The sequence below is a fragment of the Varroa jacobsoni genome, unplaced genomic scaffold, assembly GCF_002532875.2.
Source record: "Varroa jacobsoni isolate VJ856 unplaced genomic scaffold, vjacob_1.0 scaffold_423, whole genome shotgun sequence".
NCBI lineage: Eukaryota > Metazoa > Arthropoda > Arachnida > Mesostigmata > Varroidae > Varroa > Varroa jacobsoni.
The window spans coordinates 35,471-59,852 of record NW_019213325.1 but is presented as its reverse complement, the minus strand read 5'-3'; the positions used below and the strand labels follow the sequence as shown (position 1 = coordinate 59,852).

The following is a 24,382-nucleotide window of genomic DNA, read 5'->3' as shown; positions in this document are numbered from 1 at the left end:
CACCGCACGCCATTGACAGGTGCCCGAAAAAGACAAGCAGGTTGGCAATATCCGAAATATTCGGAAGTTTTACCGTTGCTACATTCAAAGCAATAGCATCCCCTCAGTTTTATTTTTAGAATTTAGAAGCGGCTGGAATTTAATGCCTAACTGTACCAAACAAAAAAATTATGATCCAAACAACCCTGAACGTAATAATACGTAAATTAAGGATAGACGCTTTGTTACTGTGAACAAAGTAAAATCGCTCCTTCGAAATACACTTCTATAGCTCACCAAAAAATATTTCCTATAGAAATACTAATACAGATTGTTAGCCAGGCCTCAACAGCAAAAGCGTTTTACTACATAGGATGCTATCAGTACGCGCCGTGTACGTGGCAAGATTTCTGTATAACGATTTCGTTAGAAAGCATCAGGCCCGAGCAAGATTATGGTAACTGGCAAGCTTGACAGCTTGCAAATGGACCGTCCGAAGACAAAACTCAACGATACAAAAAAATAGTTACTCCTTTAACGCGGATACACTCAAGTTCATTCAATAAGTTATTAAATGAACTATATGTCGCAGTCTAGCTGGTCTCCAATTTTGAGTTGGGCCTCTTTCAAAGCAGATCGTTGGCTCGTAACTACGTTCGAGCAGTGTTCTACCGTGCTTTACAAGCACTGTTAGGCATAGCAGCAAGGCTGTTATATGAGGTTTTGACACGGTTGGGTCTAGATTGTTTCAGGCCTGATAGTTGTTAGCCGTCTGGCCCTTGCCACGAGACTCTGCTGCCGTCATTTTTGCTCGTAGTAGAACTTCAATTATTATTCATCTAGATCGTCCGAATTCCCATGATTATGTGTTTTGGTCCGCGAGTGCGGAGGTACCATACGAATTGGCACAGGGAGCCGTTTTGTTATAAATTAGTCTTAAGAAGTTGATTTCATCGACTTCTTTATAAAATCAATTGTTTCGGTTGTTAAAGTTTACGTTAGTATATTGCGCAGTAGAAATGCGATATCCTTCCGGCTCTTTTTGAGCAGTTGTTGGTTTGCACCTGTTGCCCAGTGTCATAATCTGTATTGAAAACATCGTTAGCCGAACGAACGTTGAAAAATCCAAATACATCAACACTGCAAAGCTAGTGTCTTCGCGTGATACTAACTACTATATAGTGCATGGAAGCTCAATTAATTAAAAAGCCGCCTATGTCTGCAGGTTCTGTGGAGCCTCTGTACGTTTGCTAAAAGGAAGGTTCAATATAATTTTAGATTTATATGAAAAAATTATCTTTGCAGTTGATTCGTCTTTTTTTATTTGACCGAACTAGCGCATAAAATAAAAATATGGGCATACAGGAGCCCTTACGCCGTTTCTGAATATATTGTCAGACATATGCCGTGTACGCAAATATCATTGAGCTCTTTCTACCAAGCTGTCAGTGCTTTTCAAAGGCTTCCTGTAACCGAAAACTACATAAGCACAACTCTCTTAATCTGTTTGTAATATATGTGGTTTTAATACGAGGGTAGCACGTGCGAAAGCTAACGTTATTAATACAGGGATTAGGTTAACGCGCAAATCCCTGCGGGGCATTCATAGCTTTCAGCGCCTTAATGCCACTGGATTTTTGTTCGTGGGGTTTTATACAATCAAATAACTAAAAGAGGGCACCCAGCATTAAAGAAAAAAAAAGCTATGCAATTTTGGAAATCGCGCGATTTGCGTATACGAAATTTGTCAAAACTGCGGCCTTCGTTTCGAGAGTGTAAGAACGCCTGACGAAGTCCCAGTTAAGTGAGCCAGTACCTAAGATACAGATCTTGGCATATTCGACAAGCTCATATAGTTTATCTCGGTCCGAAGTTGGTGCATTGTAAGTTAATATCTATACAGCTTGGAACAAAAGTCTCTTGACAGGTGACAAGATCGTCGAAAGGGTATTAACCTTTTGAGCCGCAATTAAAGCAAATACTTTGAATTAATATCACTGAACAAATATAAAGCATTGCGATCGATAACCTCCTGCTCTCTTCCAGGTAAATCCATAATCTCGGCATTGTGGTATCTCTGTGATTTGTGGGTGATAAATTCTGACAAGTTGTTTTTGCATCTTTCCGACGGAACCGTTGAAGGAGCTCAATGGGCATTGCGAAGACTGAAGTAGGCGATGGTACCAAATCCATGCTATATGGCAGATGCATTAAAATTTTCTGTAAACTTCAATTTCTTCTGAGTAGCTACATATGTATGTGATCTGGGAGTGTCACAATGGAAGATGACGTTTTTTCTGTTCAATAAAATGGGTCCATTTTTCTCAATGGCTTGTTGTAATCTTGTTAGTTGCTGGCAGTGGAAGTCCAAATCAGTCGTTTTGTCACGTGACGGCGACTCGCAAACCTTTTCAGTCCCACCAAATGCATAATATCACCCTGTTTGGCATCAGGCTGGGCTGTGCTACAGATTGTATAGCGCATCTGTTTTTGTCTGCACATTATTATCTGTAATATTATAATATTTAATTGACTTTTCATCGTCCGTGTTCAACTGCTGCTTGTTTTTGTTACGTTTCGCAAGCTTTTTTTCTTCAATTGGTAGTCAACCTTCTTCAAAGGGTCCGTTTAATGGCGGATGTTCAGTCCCCTGGTGGTACCTAGCTTCTCACGTACAGGTTTCCCTAAGCCATTGCAATAATTTTTCTCATATCTAGTTGTTGACCACCATGAATGTTATCTAAATCTTAATTTTCAAAATAAAGGTCACACAACGCCGCGAATCTTCCAATAACGTATTTTGGCCATTAACAGTATACAAATGTTTTCATAGACCTGGGCAAAAGTTTGTCGCAAAAATCTCATTCATGTTTAAGGCACTCTATAGTAAGTCTACATGCAGGCACTTGCTTATTTTGCAGTGTGTTGTTTAAAATTGTTGATTTTAATATCTCATTTTTCTAATAATACCAGTGTTTACACTATCTGACTGAGAAAACGATCAATACTTTTCTTTGGACAGTCAAACGTATATATATATATATATATGCTCCTACTTTCCTTGTATACATATCTATCAATAGATTTTCACTCTACCTTGTATATTACCGAAACGTCTGATTACACACATAGGCTACCTAAAATATCTTAATGACAACGCCTAACATTTACGGCAGTACCCTGACAATTGAATTGGCGACAGTAGATAAGATGCAAGAACGACAAATAATACATGTTTTATACAATAAATATATTTTAAAATATATTGTAAATACTTCTTTTAATCTCAGTGATCTTCTTCGAAAAAATATAAACCTCGTCAAAATAACCAGTTAATTCAATAGATCAATTCAAGGAATATGTTTCCCCATATTATTAGCTATATTGGCGGTTAATATATACTAGAAATCAAGGGAAATATACTTACACGTTGGAGATGTATATCAATACCCAGAAGGCAGGTTTCGACTGGTACATTGGTTTAGGGCAAATGCTGTTTACTCATGTCCACGATTTCTTGGGTGTACAAGAGACGCCAAGTGTTTCGACCACTGCTTGTTGCAGCGTACATCTGAGTCGTATTGACAAGTACTGCTTATCAATGAAGTTCTCGATCTTGCATAGTCCCTATTTGCTTGCCTAGTTCGTAGCGTCTGTTTCCAGATGACCGAGATCAACGGACGCTCAAAACATCAGACATCGTATTTTCAGCCGTAGATTGATATCTGCGGAGCTAAATGCAATTTTCTTCATAGGAGGCGGTCTTTGTGTGATGGGACGGTGTTACTGCATGCTGCCGAAACGATCAATGAACTAAATGGTATCGAGAAAATAAAGTTCAACAAAAAAAACACGTGTCGCGACAAAGACTGGACATATTAATGTAATTCAACAGTCTGATAAACGATCACATGCTTATTATCCGCCTAGTTTGAACATGTGCTACATTTCTGTATCGTTTTTAACAAAAAACAGGTTGCTATAGGACCAAGAGCCTTCTATAAGTAAATAAAATACAGAAAGATCCTCTCAGTACGATCATTTGAAGTAAATATCTATTGCATTATACGAACAGTAAAATAGTGAATATCTCATTAACAATCCTAATATCACACATGTGGCGAGAGGCTATAGATCATCGTATAGATCAATTTCTCCAGTTTCGCCATTAGTCGGTTGTGCAGGTTCGCTATTGGCGTTCTCTTGAAGTTCATCGACAAAAATTGTTGCGCTATCTTTGTTCAATGGCGGTGTGGACGCTACCCCTGAACTTGTGGGTGAGAGATCAGCAGGTAGATGTTGCGGTGACTGTGAATGAAGAATGGCTTTGCATTCATCAGTGGCATCAACCATTTCGTTGGACGCGTCATCACGAATTGGCGGAGTCGGATCATGACTGGTTGAAGGGGTCAAGGGTAATGTGCTATAAGATTCAGGTTGGGGACTAGCGCTTTCATTATGGTATGCAATCAACCGATTTGAGCCATTTTCAGGCTCAAGCGATGACCTATAATCCCGCTCACGGCCTTTGTATGGCCTACCATAATGTCTTCTTCGAGAATGCTCCGCGAAAGCTATGTCGAAGCCATCCTGCGATTGGTAAGACATATTGTCGCTTACGTTCGGCATCGCATGCGTGCGCGTGTGTCTGATAGGAAGGACTGGCCGGACGTTATATTTTGCCATGCACTCGTAGTAGAGCCGGACCTCTTCAGCAGTCCAGGTGATGCTTTCTAGGACGCTCCGAGAACGATCTGGCCCGTGTCGGTAGTCATGATGATGTCGCTCTCGGTTACGGAAATGGCTATCAGGAATCCGCGATTGATGATAATGATGATGGCCGTCACCGTAAGGGGATGTCGGGTAGCTCATACCCAGATTATTACGTTTTGTAGGGTTTCGGCAATCATTGACAAATTCCCGAAAGCATCCACGAAACAATCGTCTACGGAGAGCTCTTTCTTCCGAAAACTCACCGCTGTCACCTCGGATAAAGGGATGCACGTTTTCCGGCCTATCAATATAGTGACCACTACGCCACATATCCTTGAGCTCGTTAAAGATCACTTCCCGCATGCGTCTTTCTTTAAATTCGATTTCGTTTTTGTTGGGGATGCGACGCCTTTGCTGCTCCAGTTCGTTGACGATTGGCCGGTGTTCGGCCTTTACGAATACTGAAACCTCCTGGGCAATCCGTCGGCGTTTCTCTATGCGGATTTGTTCTCTTATTCGAATGTCCTCATCACAAAGTATTTTATAGAAGATGGCCGGCTTCGCTTCTGTCTGCTTAAAGCCGCACTCTAATGGTGACTTATATTGCCTGTGATTTAGGCCATCAGTGTCACTGTCAATAAGTTCGCCGTCCTCGACCGGCTCCGGAGGTCGAAACGGCTCCTTATAGATCATTTGCTCCGCAAGACTTTGTACGGTCTCGAAGTCATCTTGAAATGCAACCGCCATATTGAGCAGAACAACAAGGTATAACGATGATATTTTAGTCTGTTCACTTAAATCTACTTTAACAATTTGCGATTAAGTTGTGATTCAGTGACCGGTCCTGCCCGAAGGTGATGCCCCGTCTTGCCGTCTGAGGACCTTCGGTTGTTGGAAAGTGTAGCCTGTTGGGCTGGGGAAGACTTAGAGAAGCTCAGAGAAGACTCCTGGGAGCCTTAAGGGTGACACCAGTGCTTTATTTTGAACAACTAAGCTAGTGGATTTGTTGATGAGATACGATACTGGCACTAAGATAGGTGGCCAGCTACGTCATTCTAGTGTTGTATCTATTCCAGTGCCGGACGGCCCGGCTACGCAATGCGGTGGCTCCCTGAACGTGCTTGCGTTCACGCAATGACTTTTGTTATGACGTCGCCAACGCTCCTGCAAAGCATAGACAGAACGTAGTAGGTCAGTCAGTTCCAGGTTTGCAGTGCAAGGCCATCATCAGCGACTAGGCAAGATTATTGATTACCATAAACCAAGATCCGCTGCAACATGGAAAAGGCTAGCGGTATTATCATGTCTTTCGTCCTGACCACCGTTCTGCTGTCTTCAGTTTCCGAGTATGTGCTCGCGCTAGTATGCATGCCTTTTCACAAACAACTTTAGGTCGGCCACTTTACCATACATATTCGCCCGACAGAGTTAAATATACCTAAAGTAGATGAATCGATTTTGGCATAACTATTACAAACTCACGTCGAGGTTATTACCAATGAAATATATATATACAATGTATATATATATACACACAAGGTACATATGTGTACAATGATTCGTCTAATTCCCATATATCTCGTTTGTTTTTTTCAGATTACATTAAATATAGTTCAGCAGTAATGATTTAGGCGTCGGCTTATGATTATGCCTAAATCGATTCATCAAGTTCATGTAAACTTTAGATTTAGAGCGTTAAATTTTCGCGGAATGTTCAGCCAGAATACCGTCATTAGGTCTTCAAGTGTCTGGCTCAGGAATATGCCGTTTGAAGTTCAGCTGGCTTCAGAGAACGAAACCTAGACAACGTCTAGATTACTTTGTCTTGTAGGCATTCATTAATCAATATTCAGTTGTTAAGTGGGCTCACGTATTTAGTTTTTATTTTCAGATGACAGAAGCAGAATTTCACCAAACGTAAACGCGGAAAAATTTATTTTCATAGAAACGCGCCCATCAGGGAGCAGAGACGTCTTACTTGTATAACCGTTATATACCGTTCGTAGCTCAGTGAAGACGATTAGCCCCCTGACTATCAGTAGGGAGCGGTCTAATAGTACTAACAGGTTCTAATAGTTACATAACGAATCGATGTCTTGCGGTTGCGCAGGATGTCGCCGACAACGGCGTCGAGCTCGCTTTGTTATCGCTTATAGATACTTCAAAATATACACATATTCCGACCCTTTATCTACAAATACAGAAACCTAATATTCGATCTTTGTACGTTAATAGTAAACAGTATTGCACATAACGAACACGGAAAGTAATACTGAGTATTGGCAAGACATTGTCGACTTTTCTGATGAAAAATACGGTATGATGTTTACATTCAATGAACGTTGTAAGTTGCTAAAGCTCTGAATTTCTTTATGTGACACCCGTCGGTAACGTTAACGTCACGAATCTCTAATGATCAGATTAATTAAGGATTTAAATTGATCCCATATATATATATATATATGGCTTTCATATAAAAGATATAAAAACAAAGCTAGCTAGCTGCTACTAAAACTTCAATCATATATGTTGCCTCATGCTGCATTAGCAAACACTGCAAACTGGCTCACAGAAGCCCTGATTGTATATGAACGCTTGTGGATAACGAAAGCAGGAACGGTACCTCTACAGACTACAGTAGAACCAGACTGTATTTGAAGAAACAATTCAGAAGTGATCCATCACGTAACAGCAGAGAATTGAGCAATACATTATTGTGCTAGGCCTATTTTTGATTCGGATAAAATCCTACTCTCAACTATTACTGAACTACTATCGTACGCAACTTACACAACTCGCGCTAGTGCCTTTCATTTGTCCGGTACCCATTCATCCATACGAGTCCAAGAAAGTGTAGCATTTGATGATTAACAAATTTCCACCAATCATTTTAAGTTCTACTCAAACGTACGTTGTTCGACTATTCCACACCAGCCCTTCGTTGTCTCTTTCGAGTTACCCCCGTCAAAATCTCAGGGATGCCTAAGCGATTCTTCGTTGCGCCAACGGCCACATCATCACGACAAGCTCTCCCGAAACGATTATCTCCAATAGTGGTAACATTTACCGACCAGCATATCCCAGTAACTGAGCAAATGCATACACAAGTACATTTTGTGACAAAAGGTAATTAAGCCTAGAGAGCGGAGACGTAAATACGGCGGTACGCTAATCGTCAAAAAGGAGGCATTCATTCTCCTGTTAGGCTGCAGATCCAACGGGCTGCTAGGGACAGCTTTGAACTTACTACTTTTATAGCTGCGATTTCCAGCCCAGACAGTTTTGGCGTGAGAATTTTTCAACACGGTTCTCACCCCAGGTTGCTTTTTTTCCCGCTTATTTTCCGTTACAGAACGGAGCGTAGGTAAATCTAACTACACAGATTCGCCCAGCCTTGTCTGGCAAATACACGTAGGTCGGGAGCTATTCATATCAAGGTATATATGGTCGCCCATCTGCTTCGGGCCGGCCTATTCTACTCGTCGGGAGGAACAAATAGATCTGACATGCCAGTGGAAAATACAACGGCCACACAGAGCTAGCTGACTATATGAACAGCAGGCTGCAGATATATATATATATATATATTATAGTTTTTTGGTCGGTAGTCATTGGATCGGTAGAGTTACGGTGTGGAATCGGGCAACTTTCGTAGTTTATAAGTCCACTATGAGCTAGATTTAGACAGTCTTGGCGACTCGCATTGCCAGCTCAGCAGACAGATGTGAACTCAGCCCGTAGGTCGTCCAGAAAGCAATCATAGCAGGAGCAGGAGCAGGTAATGACGATGACAGGCCGGTCACCAACTGGAGTGGCACATACGGATAGACAGACCGGAGGAAGCCGGCAACATACGTCGCGTTTACCATCCGCTCGACGTTATCGATCGAGCCGGGCTGACGATCGCGCACCATGTTTATGGCAGAGATCCGCCCAGTAGAAGTGAACTCTTTCTTCTTGCTTCTCTAAGCGCAGATCTAGCCGGCAACGACGGCAGCAATAAGCCAAAGAGTAGGCAGCTATACGCTCTCTATGGCCACGCTGTACCGTAGAGTTTGTTGCTCCATTGATTTTGTAGCTGTTGTTGCGTTGTCGTGGCTACCAGGAAATATGAACGTGCTCAGATCTGTTAGCCTCCATGTCTACCCACCTACTAACACCGCACGAGTGCATAGGAGATTCTAGCCAGCGGACGCTATATGTGGCTTATTTCATAGTCGACGTCGTAGCTAGGTAATTTGTATTTTTTTTTTTACTTCCAAAGTACTTTAACACGTAACTAACCGCTACAGAAATCGAGCCATAGTCCACAACCATGGAGGCTCGGCAAAGCCAGCTGAAAATCGGACCGACCGATACGGCTGTCATCCTAGAAAGCGTAATAGGAACTAACGGAAAATGTGAGAAAAATTTGACTGTAAGAGACAAAGGATCGTCGTCGGACCCCTCTCGCTACCACGAACCACTCTGGTGGTAAACGGAGAGCAAAAAAACGAGAAGGCTATTGTTTCACAAAAAGCCAGTACTAACAGAATACGCATAGCTTTGCCTGCAGTAAAAGGAGTTTCGATACGTAGCCAGCAGTAGAAAGGGGCGACTGAATCTACAATAGACTAGATTCGATTCTAGTCCAATACAGTTCGTCCTTGCCTTCTTCAATTGAACAAGGCGCCAAGATTGTGGCGGTAGAGTCCATGTCCACGGAACTCGTAGTAACGTTGATAACAACGGCATGCGGATTACATTATCATGCCCGTGCTGTGAAGTCCGTGGACGTGCAGTAGGCACTCCGAAACAGACCAATCTGACATCGTCTAATTTGTAAGGTACGCCCAAGTTTGCGTACGCCTTGAATGACAACTTTAGCTTCGTAACATCATTACTAAAGCTTTCTACAGAACCCGGGCTTTTCTACACGATTGGTAACGGACGGAATAGAAGCTAGTAAAATTCATTTAGAGCTTATCTGATTTGGTAAAATAGTTGAACGGACCGGCCGTGTCCAAAGAAGGGTTTTCGGCAACTGTGGAACGAAAGAAAATTAAATGCTACCCTTGCTAAGTTATTATCGTAGATGAGATAATCGGCGTACCGATCCACAGTGCATATACTGTGTATTTCAAATCAAACCGGTTGGCCTGCCTTTCGTGCAGGTACACGTAACCCACAATCAATATTCCAATGTATTGGGTAACTGCATCGCGATCGAAATTTTATGCATAGGACCAAAGATTAACTGATATAATCATTAGGGACGTTCAAGCGTTATTAAAAGATAACCCATCAAAGCTAGTAGTCCACTTCAAATGGATACTAATCTGCAATAAAAATTTCCAAATTGACACGCTCTTTACATTGAACGTCTTTGAAATTTTGAGGTACGATCTCCTATACTGATGTGCCGCTGAGCATCGAGCCAGTTACTACTTGACAATTGGCGTGGTAACTATGCAAACTTCGTCCGACCAACATGAAAACCATAAGCAAATTCTACCTGATTATATATTTTATATAGTCACCCATAGTTTTCAGTGAAATCAGTTTTGAATAACCAACGACAACTATATATATATATATATATATACATACATATACATATATACATACATATACATATATACATACATATACATATATACATACATATACATATATACATACATATACATATATATATATTTGTAGGAGACACCCTGTTATGCACAAAAGTACTCTTACTCGCACTTTGTTGATACTCTTTTATTAATCCAAAGAACTACAAGCGGGCCTGAGATCCTTTCATTGCACTATCATCGTATCACTTCGGGGTTCTCGGAGATACTTTACCTGTCACATAAGGTTAAAACAACATCAGAATACGTACGAATTTTACGTGCACAATTTTGTGTCAGTAGAAAACATAGTAGTTTACTATCTAGACCATATAAAAGAGGTCTATATCTGCACAAATCATTTCTGTAGAATTTATCTACGGGTGGGCTAGCTAACGCAAAAGACTCTCTCTCCGTAGTGCGTTATGTTCCTTATTGAACTTTATATTATAACCAACATGTGGAAAACAAGTCAGATCAATCAACTCCTGGCCATTTTTTCAGGTCACTTCTAGCTGGCCCGCAGCTATTTTTCAAATTATACTAAAAACAAAATTAAAATTTTTATGTTTAAAAGGATCACCTGTCGCGACTTGCTCGACGAACAAACGCAACAGAGAGATTATAGGTCATCGATTCATCATTTATCCGTCGCGTTTACCTTTATATTCATCTCTACTGATTGTCCATGTCCATTTCCTACGAACCCCAACTGCAAATCAAGTTTCGCACACGCAGAAGATAGTGACTAGATTGTGTTATTGACCCTGCATGCTGCAACTATTGTCCAAATCTACTGAAGGCAACTTGTCGCTTTAATGCGATAACTTCTACGGGTTAAGCTTCCTTCTATAGGCACACTATGGGCTGTGCAAGGACTAAAGGACAACCTGCGACCTTTGTTCTCTGTTGCTATCGAAGAACGATAATAACGTTAATAGTATGAATCGTTACGGATTCTGGTGAATCGCACAAAAGCTTACGTGCCACGTAGCCAGCCGGCTGATGCCTTGCGTTAACGGCTCTTACCTGAGCGACTGCGAAATATTATCAACACCCTCCGACGATACCAATATTTTGAAAATACAAACTAATTGTAACAGTATTTATAAGTGTAAATGTTCTTATCTCTTAATACGCTGTGAACACAGTTTGACAGATCCACGCATACGAAATTACATTACTAGAAATAATTACAGAAGCGGCTTCACAAGAGGTCTTGATCGAGGGGATGTGATCCACTGTATTTCTCGTTGCGCACGTACCATCCAGTCTCAGCAGGGCTTTAGAAGCTCAACCACCATCTTGAATCGTTCATTGCTACACAACTATTGACTTCAGGCGTCGTTTTCACGAGAACGTCCTATTGAAACCTTTGAGTCTGCTCGAGAATTCGGCTGGAGAGCTATGGTCGTTCCGACGAAACCGCAACGGGAGTAGTAGTTTTGATTAGAAAATCTCGTACACAAATACACACCGATGCTGCTAAGAAACAGCAACTGCCTCTTTGCGTGCTTCAAGACAAATGATTACAATAAGATGCTGACACTTCCTTGATGGTATTCTCTGATATGATCTTAATGAAACACTTATCGATAAACCCCCTTGGGACATCCCACCTGATCTTACCGTTCGATGTGACAGAGCTGCTTAAACTTCGTTCAGGTCCACAATTCGAACGCGTATGGGTAGAGCAGTACCCAGCAGCCGAATTCTCATATGCAATTTTTGTAGATAGAACACACGGCTTAAATGGTGATCGCGTACGAATTGACATTGTTACTGGATCTGATATTTCGATTTACAGGCTAACAGTAGAAAATGTTTTTCAGCTAACTCATTAACGACATGTTCACGATCAATGTTAGTTTGTTGCAGGTAACCTCTTCTAGGCGTTCGTTAGCTGGCTTTACCGATAAATCAACCGCATCTAGCAAGACCCCTCCCTCATTTCATACTCGATCGAACATAGCACAGTGAATAGGTAACGGTACCTTTTGAGCGCAGCCGATTCATCTTATCTCAGTGGTATCCAAATGAAGCAACCGGCCACTCCCGGAGACGGAGACGATTCCGGTCGCGAGAACAAGCTATTTTACGAGCAAATTTACAATCGCCTATTAAGCCCATATAGGTGCAAGTAAAAGCCCTCCAATGGTACTGACAGTTCGGACAAAAAATGGCACATTTTCTCAGTCTAGTAGGTGAGACATGGGAGTATGAAGGTACGAGCGATTGCCCGCCGCCCTGCTAAATGCCGATTGTTTGTGTTTGAGTTACTTGTATCAGACTCAATAGACTTGAACTTGACTGTGATCTTTTTACCTATGATCATCATTTGTATCTGCTTTGCGCATCGCTGTGATCCTATTGACTTGATTTTCGTACATGTAGAGTGGCCCTTTTTGCAATCAGAAACCTTTTGTATTTTCTATTTTTCTTTGTATTTGTCGTCTTTTCATCTCTTTGAAGGTAATCATATAATGATTTCAGCTACGTTGTTCTTGACTGAGAATTTTCGGTAATTTCGAATATTATCCCTATGGAATAAATTAAATAAAACATTACATCTATTTTATTTGGATATATTTATATTTTCTTCGCCTTTGGCGGAAATCTATACACAGGTCAACATTAAAAACATCAGTAACGACCATCAAGAGAAATATGAGGTAGAAGCACTATCGTACTTCAAATTGTACCTAAAAAACGTATGTAAAAAAAAGGAAAGGAACTCTCGACTCCTGTCTCCATTTTGCACTATGAAGTAATGATAAAGAAGCGTAGGATTATCAAATAAAAACCCTAACGTCACTACAAAAAGGAAAGGCCATAGACTGGCGGCTTTCTAGACACTATTGTTAGCGTCGTAAAATACGGCTCGGCTCGCAGTTTCCGTATGCGTTACTCCTCACTTCAGTTATAAGATGAAGTTTAATGATTTACATCAATACACATAAGTCAATCGAGTCTTCAATGTGTTCGTTAGCAATTTTCCATCATAACTTTCTCTTATTATATATCATATTATATTTGTGTACTTCCTGTTCTGGGTCTGTTAGCGTTCCTCGTAATGAATTCCAGTTATCGTTATAACAGCGAAAGTTAGTCCGTAGCAAGTGTGTGCCAAAATGCCTACTAATATAGTTATTATCTAAGTTAAATAGGTTAACTTAATTTAGCACGTATTGCCTTATTAATTATACGAATTATTGTTAATTATACGATTTCGTTTCAGTTCCTTTGTCAGTGTTTATCAAGGCGTCTTCTTCCATAGCAAGAATACGTGTGTTTTTGCTGTTACTTAATCAACTCAGCTTTGATCTAAGGGTAACAAATATCACATTGTTTGTCACGAGTTACAATAGCCTAACATGGACGAAGCTGGTCGCAAGCAAGTGGGGAAAGATCAGCAGATGCTAATGCAGCAAGATAGATATGACTAAGTTATTTAGGAAGAAAGAAATAGATGTATGCATCTATTTCCTATGCCTATATACTCTGCCTATCCATCGTAGCACTTGCTTTCCTTCGGGGCACAATGCAATGGCCCCCGTACAATGTACCCCTCCACACCGACCACCAACTACAATTAGCTTAACAAGCACCGTGAAGGGGAATCGTTGCATGACCATTCTGCAGGAGACCATTAGCGGTCGATCAAAGCCTTATTGATCAGGATCTCTTCGTATAGAGCAACAATGAAACGCGTACAACGATCTGCGTACGTAGGCAGTCCGTGTATGGTAACGCAACAGATCTATGTACTTCGAATAACTAATGATCTTATTGTTGTCGCGCGATTGACAATGCATAGCGAGTGAGCCGGGTAAATGTAATCGCATTGATGAACGTCTGCACGGGTTCGATCCGTATACCTAACGGCCTAATATAGTGATCGAAATAATGACTCAGGCAAAAGTTCGTACATAACTTACAAAGAAAAAACACAGCCGAGCGGTTCCTTAGTGAGCTCAAAGCTTAGTCGCCCACAATGTTGGCTGAGTTTTAGAATCACCGTCGTCCTTGTCGACGAACAAAGCGTAATTCTTCTATCAAAGTTTCTTATACATAAACTGGACGGAAGAAACTTTAAACGCAGTTCCCAATGCGTACAATCAGCTGTTCTGTACGACATGAACCTATGATTCGGGGCTTAGCACAGACCGATGGTGTCTTCGCCCCATGTTCAATAGACTAACGACAGTAATCGGAATAATTAATTTTCGGCGTTCCGGCAACGGGGCACGCACGCCAACGGATCAAGCAAAACGGTCTGCTTTCTCCATATAGTGGTGTCGCACACAAGCTAGCGTGACTAGCGTCACGAAGTCAAATCTAGAACAGCTCTAGCGTCCTGTTTCATTTTAGCAGACATTTTTCTAATCGTGCGTATAGCTAAATTTCAGTTAAGAAAGAACAATTGTTAGACGACACTAAATTTTTCCATGGTAAACGTCTTCCATATCTGTGTTAGCGTTTGCAGTATACGCTACAACTAGATATAGTGTGAAAACTTGCTAAAAGTACTGCACATGTCGGAATTTCTTTTTTTGCCATCTTTCATCATCCGACTGTCGGGCCAGCAATTAAAATATTCAAGTCGCTTTGACACCAACCGATAAGTACCTGGATGTTTTTGACAACCTGTCATCCAGGCTTCCCTCTTGATTTTGTGCCTTGTCAAAAGGCGCGTACGTCACGTCGAGTCATTGGCTAAAAGAGCGACATTTCGTTTATTAGTCACGCATACAAAGTAGCTTTTGATATAGTTAGTTGCAGTCTAGCGTAACGCAAAAGTGGATCAATAGGATCAACGTGTCCACAGCGCAGACGTATCATTGCAGTGTATTACTACTACTTAGTACCATATTCGTTGGATTTTTCTAAATCTAATATGGTATAGCTTCATCCAACGATACGCCATGTAACGATTTCGCCTTGTGACCAGTCTGTGCAGTGAGCAGAAAAACAAGAAATATTGTGCAGTATACAATGGTGTTATAGCTGATCGCTGACCAGACACTTGTGCTCAGAGCCATTTTAATGATCCATGAATCAAATCAACTAACGATGCTATACTACATACAAAAATCACGCGTGCCCCGCTCACAATTAATATATTTTATCGAGTATGAACGGCAGATGCTTTGGTGTGTTAACTTTTTTACCGTCCTAAGCGAGTCCTAAAAATAGACTGTGCCGTCTTATAGAAGGATTTCGTCAACGGAGACCAGCCAGCTGCTTGTCATAGATGGCGTGTACCATGAAAATTTCAGCCGGCCATGGGCCACTTGCTTGCTATGCTCGAATATATTACCACGATTCCAAAATTTGATGAAAGAATTGGCCGAAGCATAATCAATATGGCCGTATGCATTGCTATATCCGGGTGTGGGCAAGTGCGATCAACGAAACTCAATTAATTTCCTCAGACGCTGCTAGCATTCGACGCATAGAACAGCTGAACTTGTTCTGCTCGTACAATAGACGCCGTGGCGATGAACACACATCGATGAAGTTATCTAAGGTCGAAACATTTTTTCTCTTCTTCCCTTTGGGGCGGATTCTCTGAATTTGTCAATATATAAACCCAAGTGTTGCTAAAAAATTGATCAGCATCTACTAGCCGTTGGATTATGACGCCCTTTGGCAGCTGCCTGTATAGGGGGGTACGGTACTAAAGCTATTATTGGCGCCGTCGCCGTCGCAATCCTGATGAGCTGACGCGTCTCAGGGTCGGCAATAACGTTGGTTGAAAATTCTATTAAAGGGCTCCACTGTCGCTACCGGGGCTTGCCAACGGTACCTGTCTACTGGCTAACCCTGATGGATATCCCCATATTGTAATTTCGCTTAGATTGGTAAATCGATTGCTCTGTTTGCCATGCCATTACAGACTTGTGTAGGATTTCAATTGATGCTTAGGCTCTGGTCCGTTATCTATAGATTTTTTTCGCGGAAGCGACCTCTGTTCTAATCATGAAATCCGTGAAACAGACAAGGTACGACGTGCGCATAGCGCGTAAATACTGCCTAAGCTGTGAATAAAATGAGCTGGAAGTCATCTCTTTATGTATTCTATGATCTGCTATGGGGGTGTATCCGATCAATAACAATAAAATGTCAAAAAAACTAACAAGGGCTAATGTACACTACTAGAATCATTATGACTGTCCTGCCCATTGTTAGCACGGCGATTAATAAAACGTCCGAATATTTGTCAATAGGAGGCTGCTGAGAACCCGATTCGAGATAACTTCGATTTAAGATAGTAAATAGGAGCCTGTTTACATCTAAGGCACGTTTTCGATTCGTTTTTCCAAATGCGGACACTGCATTATCTCGCATGAAGGTAGCTAACACGATAGTAGAATGTCGCCGTCTATTCAGATAGGTCATAGGCCAACGTTCTCATAAACGGGTACTGTATACGGCATGCTAACGGTAATCTATATAGTGAACGGCAATATGGTGAATTTTGCCTTAGACGAGCCACCCGACAAGATCTCGGCATAATATCGCACGACACATGTTACCCTATTTGGAGAACTTGTTCATGACACGTTTGAGGCTGCAGGCCACCGAAATAGTATTAACTTGATCGAGAAGAATGATCGTGCCTGAAATGGCCTACAAGCTCAGTAAACAGGGAAGCTCTGAATATAGTATTAGGTTTAAAGCAAACCTCCGACTGACAAGCCACAGGTCGCTCATTTAAGCCCCACCAAGGACGTATACGTCACGACAGGTCTGATTACGTGAAACAATCATTTGTGTTCGTTGATCATTTTATTGTAATTGTTGGCATTAATGATACAATGCATTATGTTATAAGCGGTTATACTATTGATGTCAGTGTCAAACACGGTTTACAGCCTTGAGGTGGAAGCCTGAATAGGAATTCGCGCACACTCAATGCGCCATGTCTTATAAGTAAGAAAAAATAAGCGTTAACGACCCTTTTTTCTTGAAAGACACCCTGTAACGGATGGCTCCGTCTGATTTCCGATCCATGCAACAAAAATTATGACTCATACAAAAATGAGCCTACCGTAGAGCGACATGGATGTTCGAAACGCCATATTGCAGACGTTTCCTCAGTAACTGGGTAACATTCAGTTTTATTTCTCTACTAGACGAACTTGCTAGTGAGTGTCTAAAATTGCTGACAATGATTAACGTCACCGTTCTTCTCTTCGCGTTATTTTTTGTTAGATACCACACCATATTGATAACTTAACTATCCCATTGGAAATGATATATTTACACAAATTAGGCTGTGCGTGGTAAAGTTACGAGTGGGAAACGTTTGGAGCTTCTTTCTTTCAAGCTTGTTTCCAACACTCAATCAGCTCAGAACCAGCAAGGGCGGCAACAATAACAAGAGCAGCCGCAAAAGATTAAGCAGCAGAGTCATCCTACCACGATTCCTCTAAACATCAGTTATTTGCCTGGCTGGCCAACGGCCCAGCCATGACCGCATGACTACAACGATTTGATGTGGCCCTTTGACGAGATCCTGTTTTCCTTCAACTCCACTTCACTTGACACGCGACTTGCCAGCCTCCTTGCCTAGAGGCGGTACTACAGAATAGTGCGAAATTCTAGTTAAGGCCAAAACGTGTCTTATCATTAGAAAAACGTTGAATTTTCTAACAGAGCACAGCGTATCTGAAGACGCACATGTATACGCGCGAATACGCACGAAACAAACGGACGCGGTAGGTATCTCATACAATAAATATATAAGAAGTACCGCCTTTAAGTTGAAGAAAACTTTAGCGGGCATCCGCTCATCCATTGCTAAAAGTTGCTAATCCGTTCGGACGAACCCCACTTCGATTGAAAACATATTTTCTGCTCGAAATCAATAGTCTACAATATCGCCATTTTTATGCGGCTTCCGAAACTGAAATGAGAACTTCCGGAAAGCACACTGGAAGGTTCTCAGTAAGGTTTAGATTTGAAAGGCTCGGAAATTCGTCAGAATAGCTCAAAAACGTTTTTAATACGTGTGAGTATTTGACATAAAAGTTGGCGGCCGTTTTGGAAAAGAAAACGTCAGCTACCAATTAGGTCGTCCAGATAATCTCCACCAATTAGCCTTTTTGGGATTTCTTACGCCTTCTTGCAACTTACGAACTTTTCAATCGTTCTAAATTTCTGCATTTTCGAAATGTTGGGCCTGCTATCAGTTTAAGGTTCGGTATTACTTTAATGAAGTCATATCTAGGACGCACGATTTCTCTTAAAAGTTATTCGCAGATTTAAGGAGGAATATTTTGAAAATTACAAATAAGTGTTTTACGTCCGGAACGGAAGCTGTCATCGCGGTAAATAATGAACGTGTTTAATAAGTATGAATGTCAGAAATGACATTTCTAGAACATGCAAAAAGTTTCGTGGAAATATCTGCTTTTAATTAGATACAATCTTAGAAACAGAGCCTAAGGAAAATACTCAATTTAGAGTGGCGCACCCCTATATATATAGAATTGTCGAAAAGGCTCTCACCGTTTTTTTAGTTAAATAGCTTTAAAATCATATAACTTAGCCAATGTAAGTTGTGTTGTTGGTATCATTTCAAAACCGAGGCTTGAAGGTAGATGTGCTAAACTTGTTGGAATACCTTCATTCAGGATAAAGACGGAACGCCTTAAAGATGAAAAAGATTTCTGCGTGAGTCCTCTATTTTATATTACGATAAGAGCTGTATTAGCCTATAATTTTGCGCTGCTTATGGCCAAGATGCGTTATCAGACACAACAGTTCAAAGATGGTTCTAGCACTTCTGTTGTGTGTAAAATTTCTGTGTGAAAAGTTCCCATTGTAAAAATCAACCAGTTACGAAAAAAGTTGATAGAATCATTGCAAAGGCATTGAGCAAAACCGACACATGAGTAGCTATGATATCTCCAAGGAACGAAACATCCACCAAACAATTTTAAATTATTTGAAAAGAGCGGCCCGCAAGAAAAGTGGAAACGATCGGACGGCACACCACCTACTGACGAAAAATCATTTACTCGATCGTATTTCTAAACTGTGCCATTTTTTAAGCGGTCGGCAATAGGCGACAAACAATGACCCTGTGGAAAAGCCCAAACTGGCACCCAAAAAAATTGCGCTATATGTTTAATTCGACACTTCGACTTTAATTTGAACTTGCTGTCACTTGGAAAAAACCGATTGATTCAACCCTCCACTATCAACGGGTAAGAGAATAGGAACAAGTCATTGAAAAGATTGATCGAAACTAACAAATAGAAAGGGCGTCGTCTTGTATTACGACAATGCCAGATCACAGGCATTCTTAGATACCCGGGAGAAGTCGAGGCAACTTGGACAGGAACTTTTCATGCACATGCCTGATCAGACTATCACCTGTCTAAGTGTTTACAAAACTTCTTAATAGTGTTAACTCCGTTTCAATGGAGGGATGTAAAATCATATGTCGGCCAAGTTCTATAGTTCTACACCATGGTGTTACCAGAAAAATAGCAGGAAATCATATATCAACTTGGCCTATCTATATGGGGTATTTCAAAAACTCTCTCCTGTATCTCCTGCAAATCTCTTTCCTGTATCATTTCCGTATCGAAATGGTAAGTCCCGGCCAATAATTTTAAGGTTCCGAATCGCGTATGCTGGTTGAGTTGGATACTTTCGTTCAATATAGGTTACCAAAGTGTTATTCAAAATATATGTGTAATTAGTAAGAAGCTATATATACTGATTGGTTGATATTTGTAATAGGTGCCCCATGTAAAAATAACTAATATAGAATGCCGTGCAGAACGTCTATTATAGGAACGGCTTGCTACCATTCACTGCATTGATTGCTGGGAAAAAATCATCTCACATATCAAAAGGGGCGTGAGACCAGAGTTATTAGTTCTCGAACAATGGTGATCAACCCTAAAGCTGAACATATTATGAATATAGCAAAATGAAGAAAGGACATATTTTAAACGACATTTTCCGGCCGACATCTATTAGGAACAAATTACCGATAATGGACCACTAGCGAGTGCACTGGCATAAAATTAGGCCGTTTTAGGTCTCATCATAGTGGTAGATATGAGTTTGAATTGTAAAATTCAATGCAAAGATTATGTTTGGACTAAGATGACTATCGTCTCTCATCATCAAGTGGCGATAGACACTCAGTTTTGTAGTGGTCGATAAGAAAGATCTATCTCCATACCAGGTATTTTCTTGTGGCGACCCACGTAAAACCGTAGACGCTACAGAATTTCGTCGCTATCTAATTAGAATTAAATTAAATGATTTAGTTAAATTTGCATAGTCCTCCAGCTTTAATACGAGATAGTTGAAACGGATACTGTCGACGATGTTTTCTGACGATTGTTTGTGATTTTAGAGCGTTAAAATAACTTGAACTACAAACGCCTGCGTCACAATTCAAGCTTGGCCCTTCTGATTTATGCGCATGGCCTATTTTGAGATAAACAGGTAATTGATTTTAAAGCAAACCATTCAAGTTGAGCTCAGGATCAAACGAATACAAATTCAAATTATCAAATTATACAACCCGTCTGTTGTACCATGCTGTTCCTTATTTTCTACTTTTTTTTTTCTGAGAGTTGTCGTCTTTAGCACCTATAGGATCAGCCGACAGCATGGGGATTTATGATTCCCACTTGACGCGATGTTTAGTTAAGAAGGGAACATACATATCCAACGGGCAACGTCTGGCGTTCATGCTTTAAGCCCCAGATTTTATATATTATTACTACAATAAGAAGTTTCGAGAAAGAATATCGTGCCACCGCTTTAAAATAGAATAATTATTTTACTCTTTAAGTGCTTCGATGACATGCGTTAGGTGAGCGACATATTTATGTAGCACAATGAAACACATACATTTACGTTTTGTATCTGTCTCTTATATATATTGGCTTCTCAGTCAGTCCTTTGAGCCGTATAATACATGATTTCTGCGCTGTCGAAACCCTTACGTTGGGTCACGTTCTTTCCAGTTCGCTTACTTGGACAGGGAGATAGACACAGCCGTCTCCTACGTAGACCCTATTTGCAATACAGCTTCACAGTTTTACTAAATTGAGGTTTAACGTCAGTTTTTAACCGTGCCGTAACGTATCCTCCCCGCCGATACAGTGCAGTGCTATTTACAGGGAGCGGGAGGAAAAGTGGGGTCCTCCCGACTGGATGAGCTTTTCGCTGTAAAACATCACTTTGTTGGAGCGACGTGACGATGAGCTACGGAGCATGTCAAGCCACAGATCGAACTTGGCTGAACTGAGTAGTTTTAGCAAAAAAAAACTATGTGGGAGTCGTTACTGACTTACCGGCAGCTATCTCAATGCCTGTAACGTCAGGCCTAACGGTGGTTGCGCAAAGCGGGTTGGGTAACAGGTCAAGTTTAGCCTACCCCATTTGGCCCGTGTGGGGTCCTCTTCTTAGGTTACTTCGTTTTACACAGCGTCAAAAATAACGAGAAATAGTCTTTGGGTGCTTCTGCGATGTCCCAAAGTGCTGCCACAGTCGTATGGGAGCAGAGGTTGCAGACAGCACGGCAAGGTTCCTTCGCTAGTGTTCACTCCTTAAAGCAGCAGCAGCAGCATTGATAAGCGAAAGAACAGAGAAAAGAAGATTGTGAAATGGCCAAGTAACGGACTAAAGGGCTAAGTAAGTCTAGTAACAAGCATCTCAGCCCAGCAAACGCTGATGAAGTAGCAAGTGGAGCTGACATCGTAGCTGCAACCCTGAAATCATTTTCTACCAAAGTTCGAAGCCCAATATCGACTATGGTCAGTAGGCGGATAAACCAACTGTTGCTCAGTCAGTTTTTACTGATGTTCGTAGCACCAATTAAACGATGGTGGCGTTGCAAGCAAAAGGGAGCGAGCTACCCCGGTTACACCGATGGCATCACAGAGTGTGGTAAGAGGCAAGCTTATTAGGCAGACATCGTATTGGTACAGCGAAGTTCACCATCATACTTGAGGAATAAGGGGCGATTATATCGTTTCCGGTACCTTTTTTTCAAAAATTTGATAAAGCAGCGTAAAGTAAAATGTTTAGAAAACCTGCTAGCTAGGATATTACAATCGAGAAATCTGTAGTTCTCATAAGCGTAGATATGGTCTGTCGCAATGGGGGATGGGTTGAATTCTGTAAAAATAACCATGCATAAAATGGCGAAACGTGACGTGCCCAGTTTCTTACAGGTAACTCTCATAATCTTGAAACATAGGTATGGCTTGTTAGCAAAACAATGAAACGTACACCACCGTACGGAGTACTAATCAATAAACACGAAAGTATTAAAAGCTAAAAAGGCTATATAATTATGTCCATAATTTACGAGATTATTTGTAATACTGTTTAACTTTCCAAAAAGTGACCTCTCTGTATACAAATCTATTTGTTTCTATAATATAATCATAAAAAAACCCCTACTTATTACAGGCAATATGTCTTAAAATTAGTTACATCGCCATAGAAAATTATGATAAACCGAGATAAAAGCTCATCTTCATACGCTTGATTCTCAAATAGATACTCCAAAGAGAATGGAACGAGCCGCAGATTCTTAATAGGCACGGAGCGAATTCTATCAACGTCACTTCGTGTCTATGAACGATACCACGACCGCAAATCACCACATAGGTAATTGGAATTTGTCAGTGGATTCTCTAGCCATTCTTATAGAAAACCTTCTGCAAAATGCAATAATTTATCACATTTAACATACTAAACATATATGATATCGGTTTTGATAAGGGGATACACGATGATGTGGCTTTGCACGCGACCATTTCGTTCACGTATCATTCACACATGCCGCGCCTCCCCTTCTGATAACTTAAACCTTTTTTCCGATTATGTAGTTCATAAATGCCGTTTCCCCCTTTCATATAACAGAGCTACGATATGTGCATATATAAAATAATATATGGCATCGCCTACCTCGGAAATTGTTGTCGTGTTATCCTGTTTATTATTGTGTCTTCTTCCACCTTTTCCTTCACCCGCTCCGACTCACCTGCAGTTCCCCGTTTTGTCCAGGTTTATCTATCGAGGCCAGCTCAATTGGTTGCCAGACTTGTCAGCAAACTGCCGTCCAGCAATTGAACAATAAAATCAAAATGCGATTACATCCGCGAATAAGCGATGCACACTCTGCACATTCATAGCCGGGCGTCTATCTCTGTATACCGTACGTACGTACGTACGTGCGAGTGAAGGATCAACGGACTTTAAAAGACGTTCATAAATTTGCTTTCCTGTAGCATCGTGTAGGCAAGCACCAGCTCTGCTCGCAGGACAGAAACAGCAACAGAGTCCATTGGAGTCGCGAGCTAGATATAGCGTAAACTCACGGCCACACCTGTTCGTAGGGAACCGGCGAGTGTCGAGCAGATATATGCCTGCCGTTGTAAAGCCCCCTGTGCAAGTTGTTCTTTCTTACTCCGTCGTCAACTTGGCAAAATGTAGAAGGGGTATTTTACGACTGCGTCTAGACTGCCCGATTTGACCATTTCCTCTAACTGGTTGGTTGCTTCTCATTGCTGTAAATTCCTTTTTTCTGTCCTCCTTTGCTCCTGCATTCCTAGAGTTCGAAAATCCCTTTAGAAAGTACCTTATCCCGAGATCATGCGCAGCTAACGGAGTATGAGTTTATTTAAGCGATCTAATATTTATCAAAGTCAAACTTTTCCCCATTAGTATATAGAAAACTGTAAAGCTACCTCGATTGGGACGGCTTCACTGTGCTGTCTTTACGACGACTTTGGTTACGCAAATATCAATTGGATTCTGCCTAGGATTATAGGGTTATCTAACTACCTACATACGGTTTACATGGTACATATGGTCGGACGTATTCATCTTTGAGGGGTCGGTCAGGTAACGTTTTGAGCTAACGTGTTTCTTGAAATAGGTGTATACAAAAATGTATCTTATTGGAAAAAGTTTCAATGAACAATTCATCTGTATCTGTACTCAACTTCAGATTTAGTATATGAAACGTTTGGCTTACACCTCAGAGTGCTCCGTGCACTTGGTTCAGACATCGTCGTGCGAGGTGTCCAGGTTTTGCCTGTCGG

At 41.1% G+C, this 24,382-nt stretch overlaps 1 protein-coding gene across 4 annotated transcripts in view; it reads right to left on the bottom strand.

The window, feature by feature from the left end:
- LOC111260283 (uncharacterized) overlaps positions 1-24,382 on the bottom strand; it is a 53,080-nt gene extending 28,698 nt beyond the window's left edge. Inside the window, exons 1-5 of one of the 4 annotated variants that reach the window (XM_086968257.1) lie at positions 11,913-12,044; positions 11,481-11,797; positions 10,867-10,995; positions 10,411-10,518; positions 3,407-5,856 (exon numbers count right to left, since the gene is read on the bottom strand). In XM_086968257.1, the coding sequence (XP_086824383.1) occupies positions 4,108-5,439 (1,332 nt within the window). In that variant the 5' untranslated portion in view covers positions 5,440-5,856; positions 10,411-10,518; positions 10,867-10,995; positions 11,481-11,797; positions 11,913-12,044 and the 3' untranslated portion in view covers positions 3,407-4,107. Of the gene's footprint in view, positions 1-3,406; positions 5,857-7,482; positions 7,932-10,410; positions 10,519-10,866; positions 10,996-11,480; positions 11,798-11,912; positions 12,045-24,315 lie in introns of those variants that run through there. The other 3 variants (XM_086968256.1, XM_086968258.1, XM_022832902.2) reach the window with 3 other exon arrangements.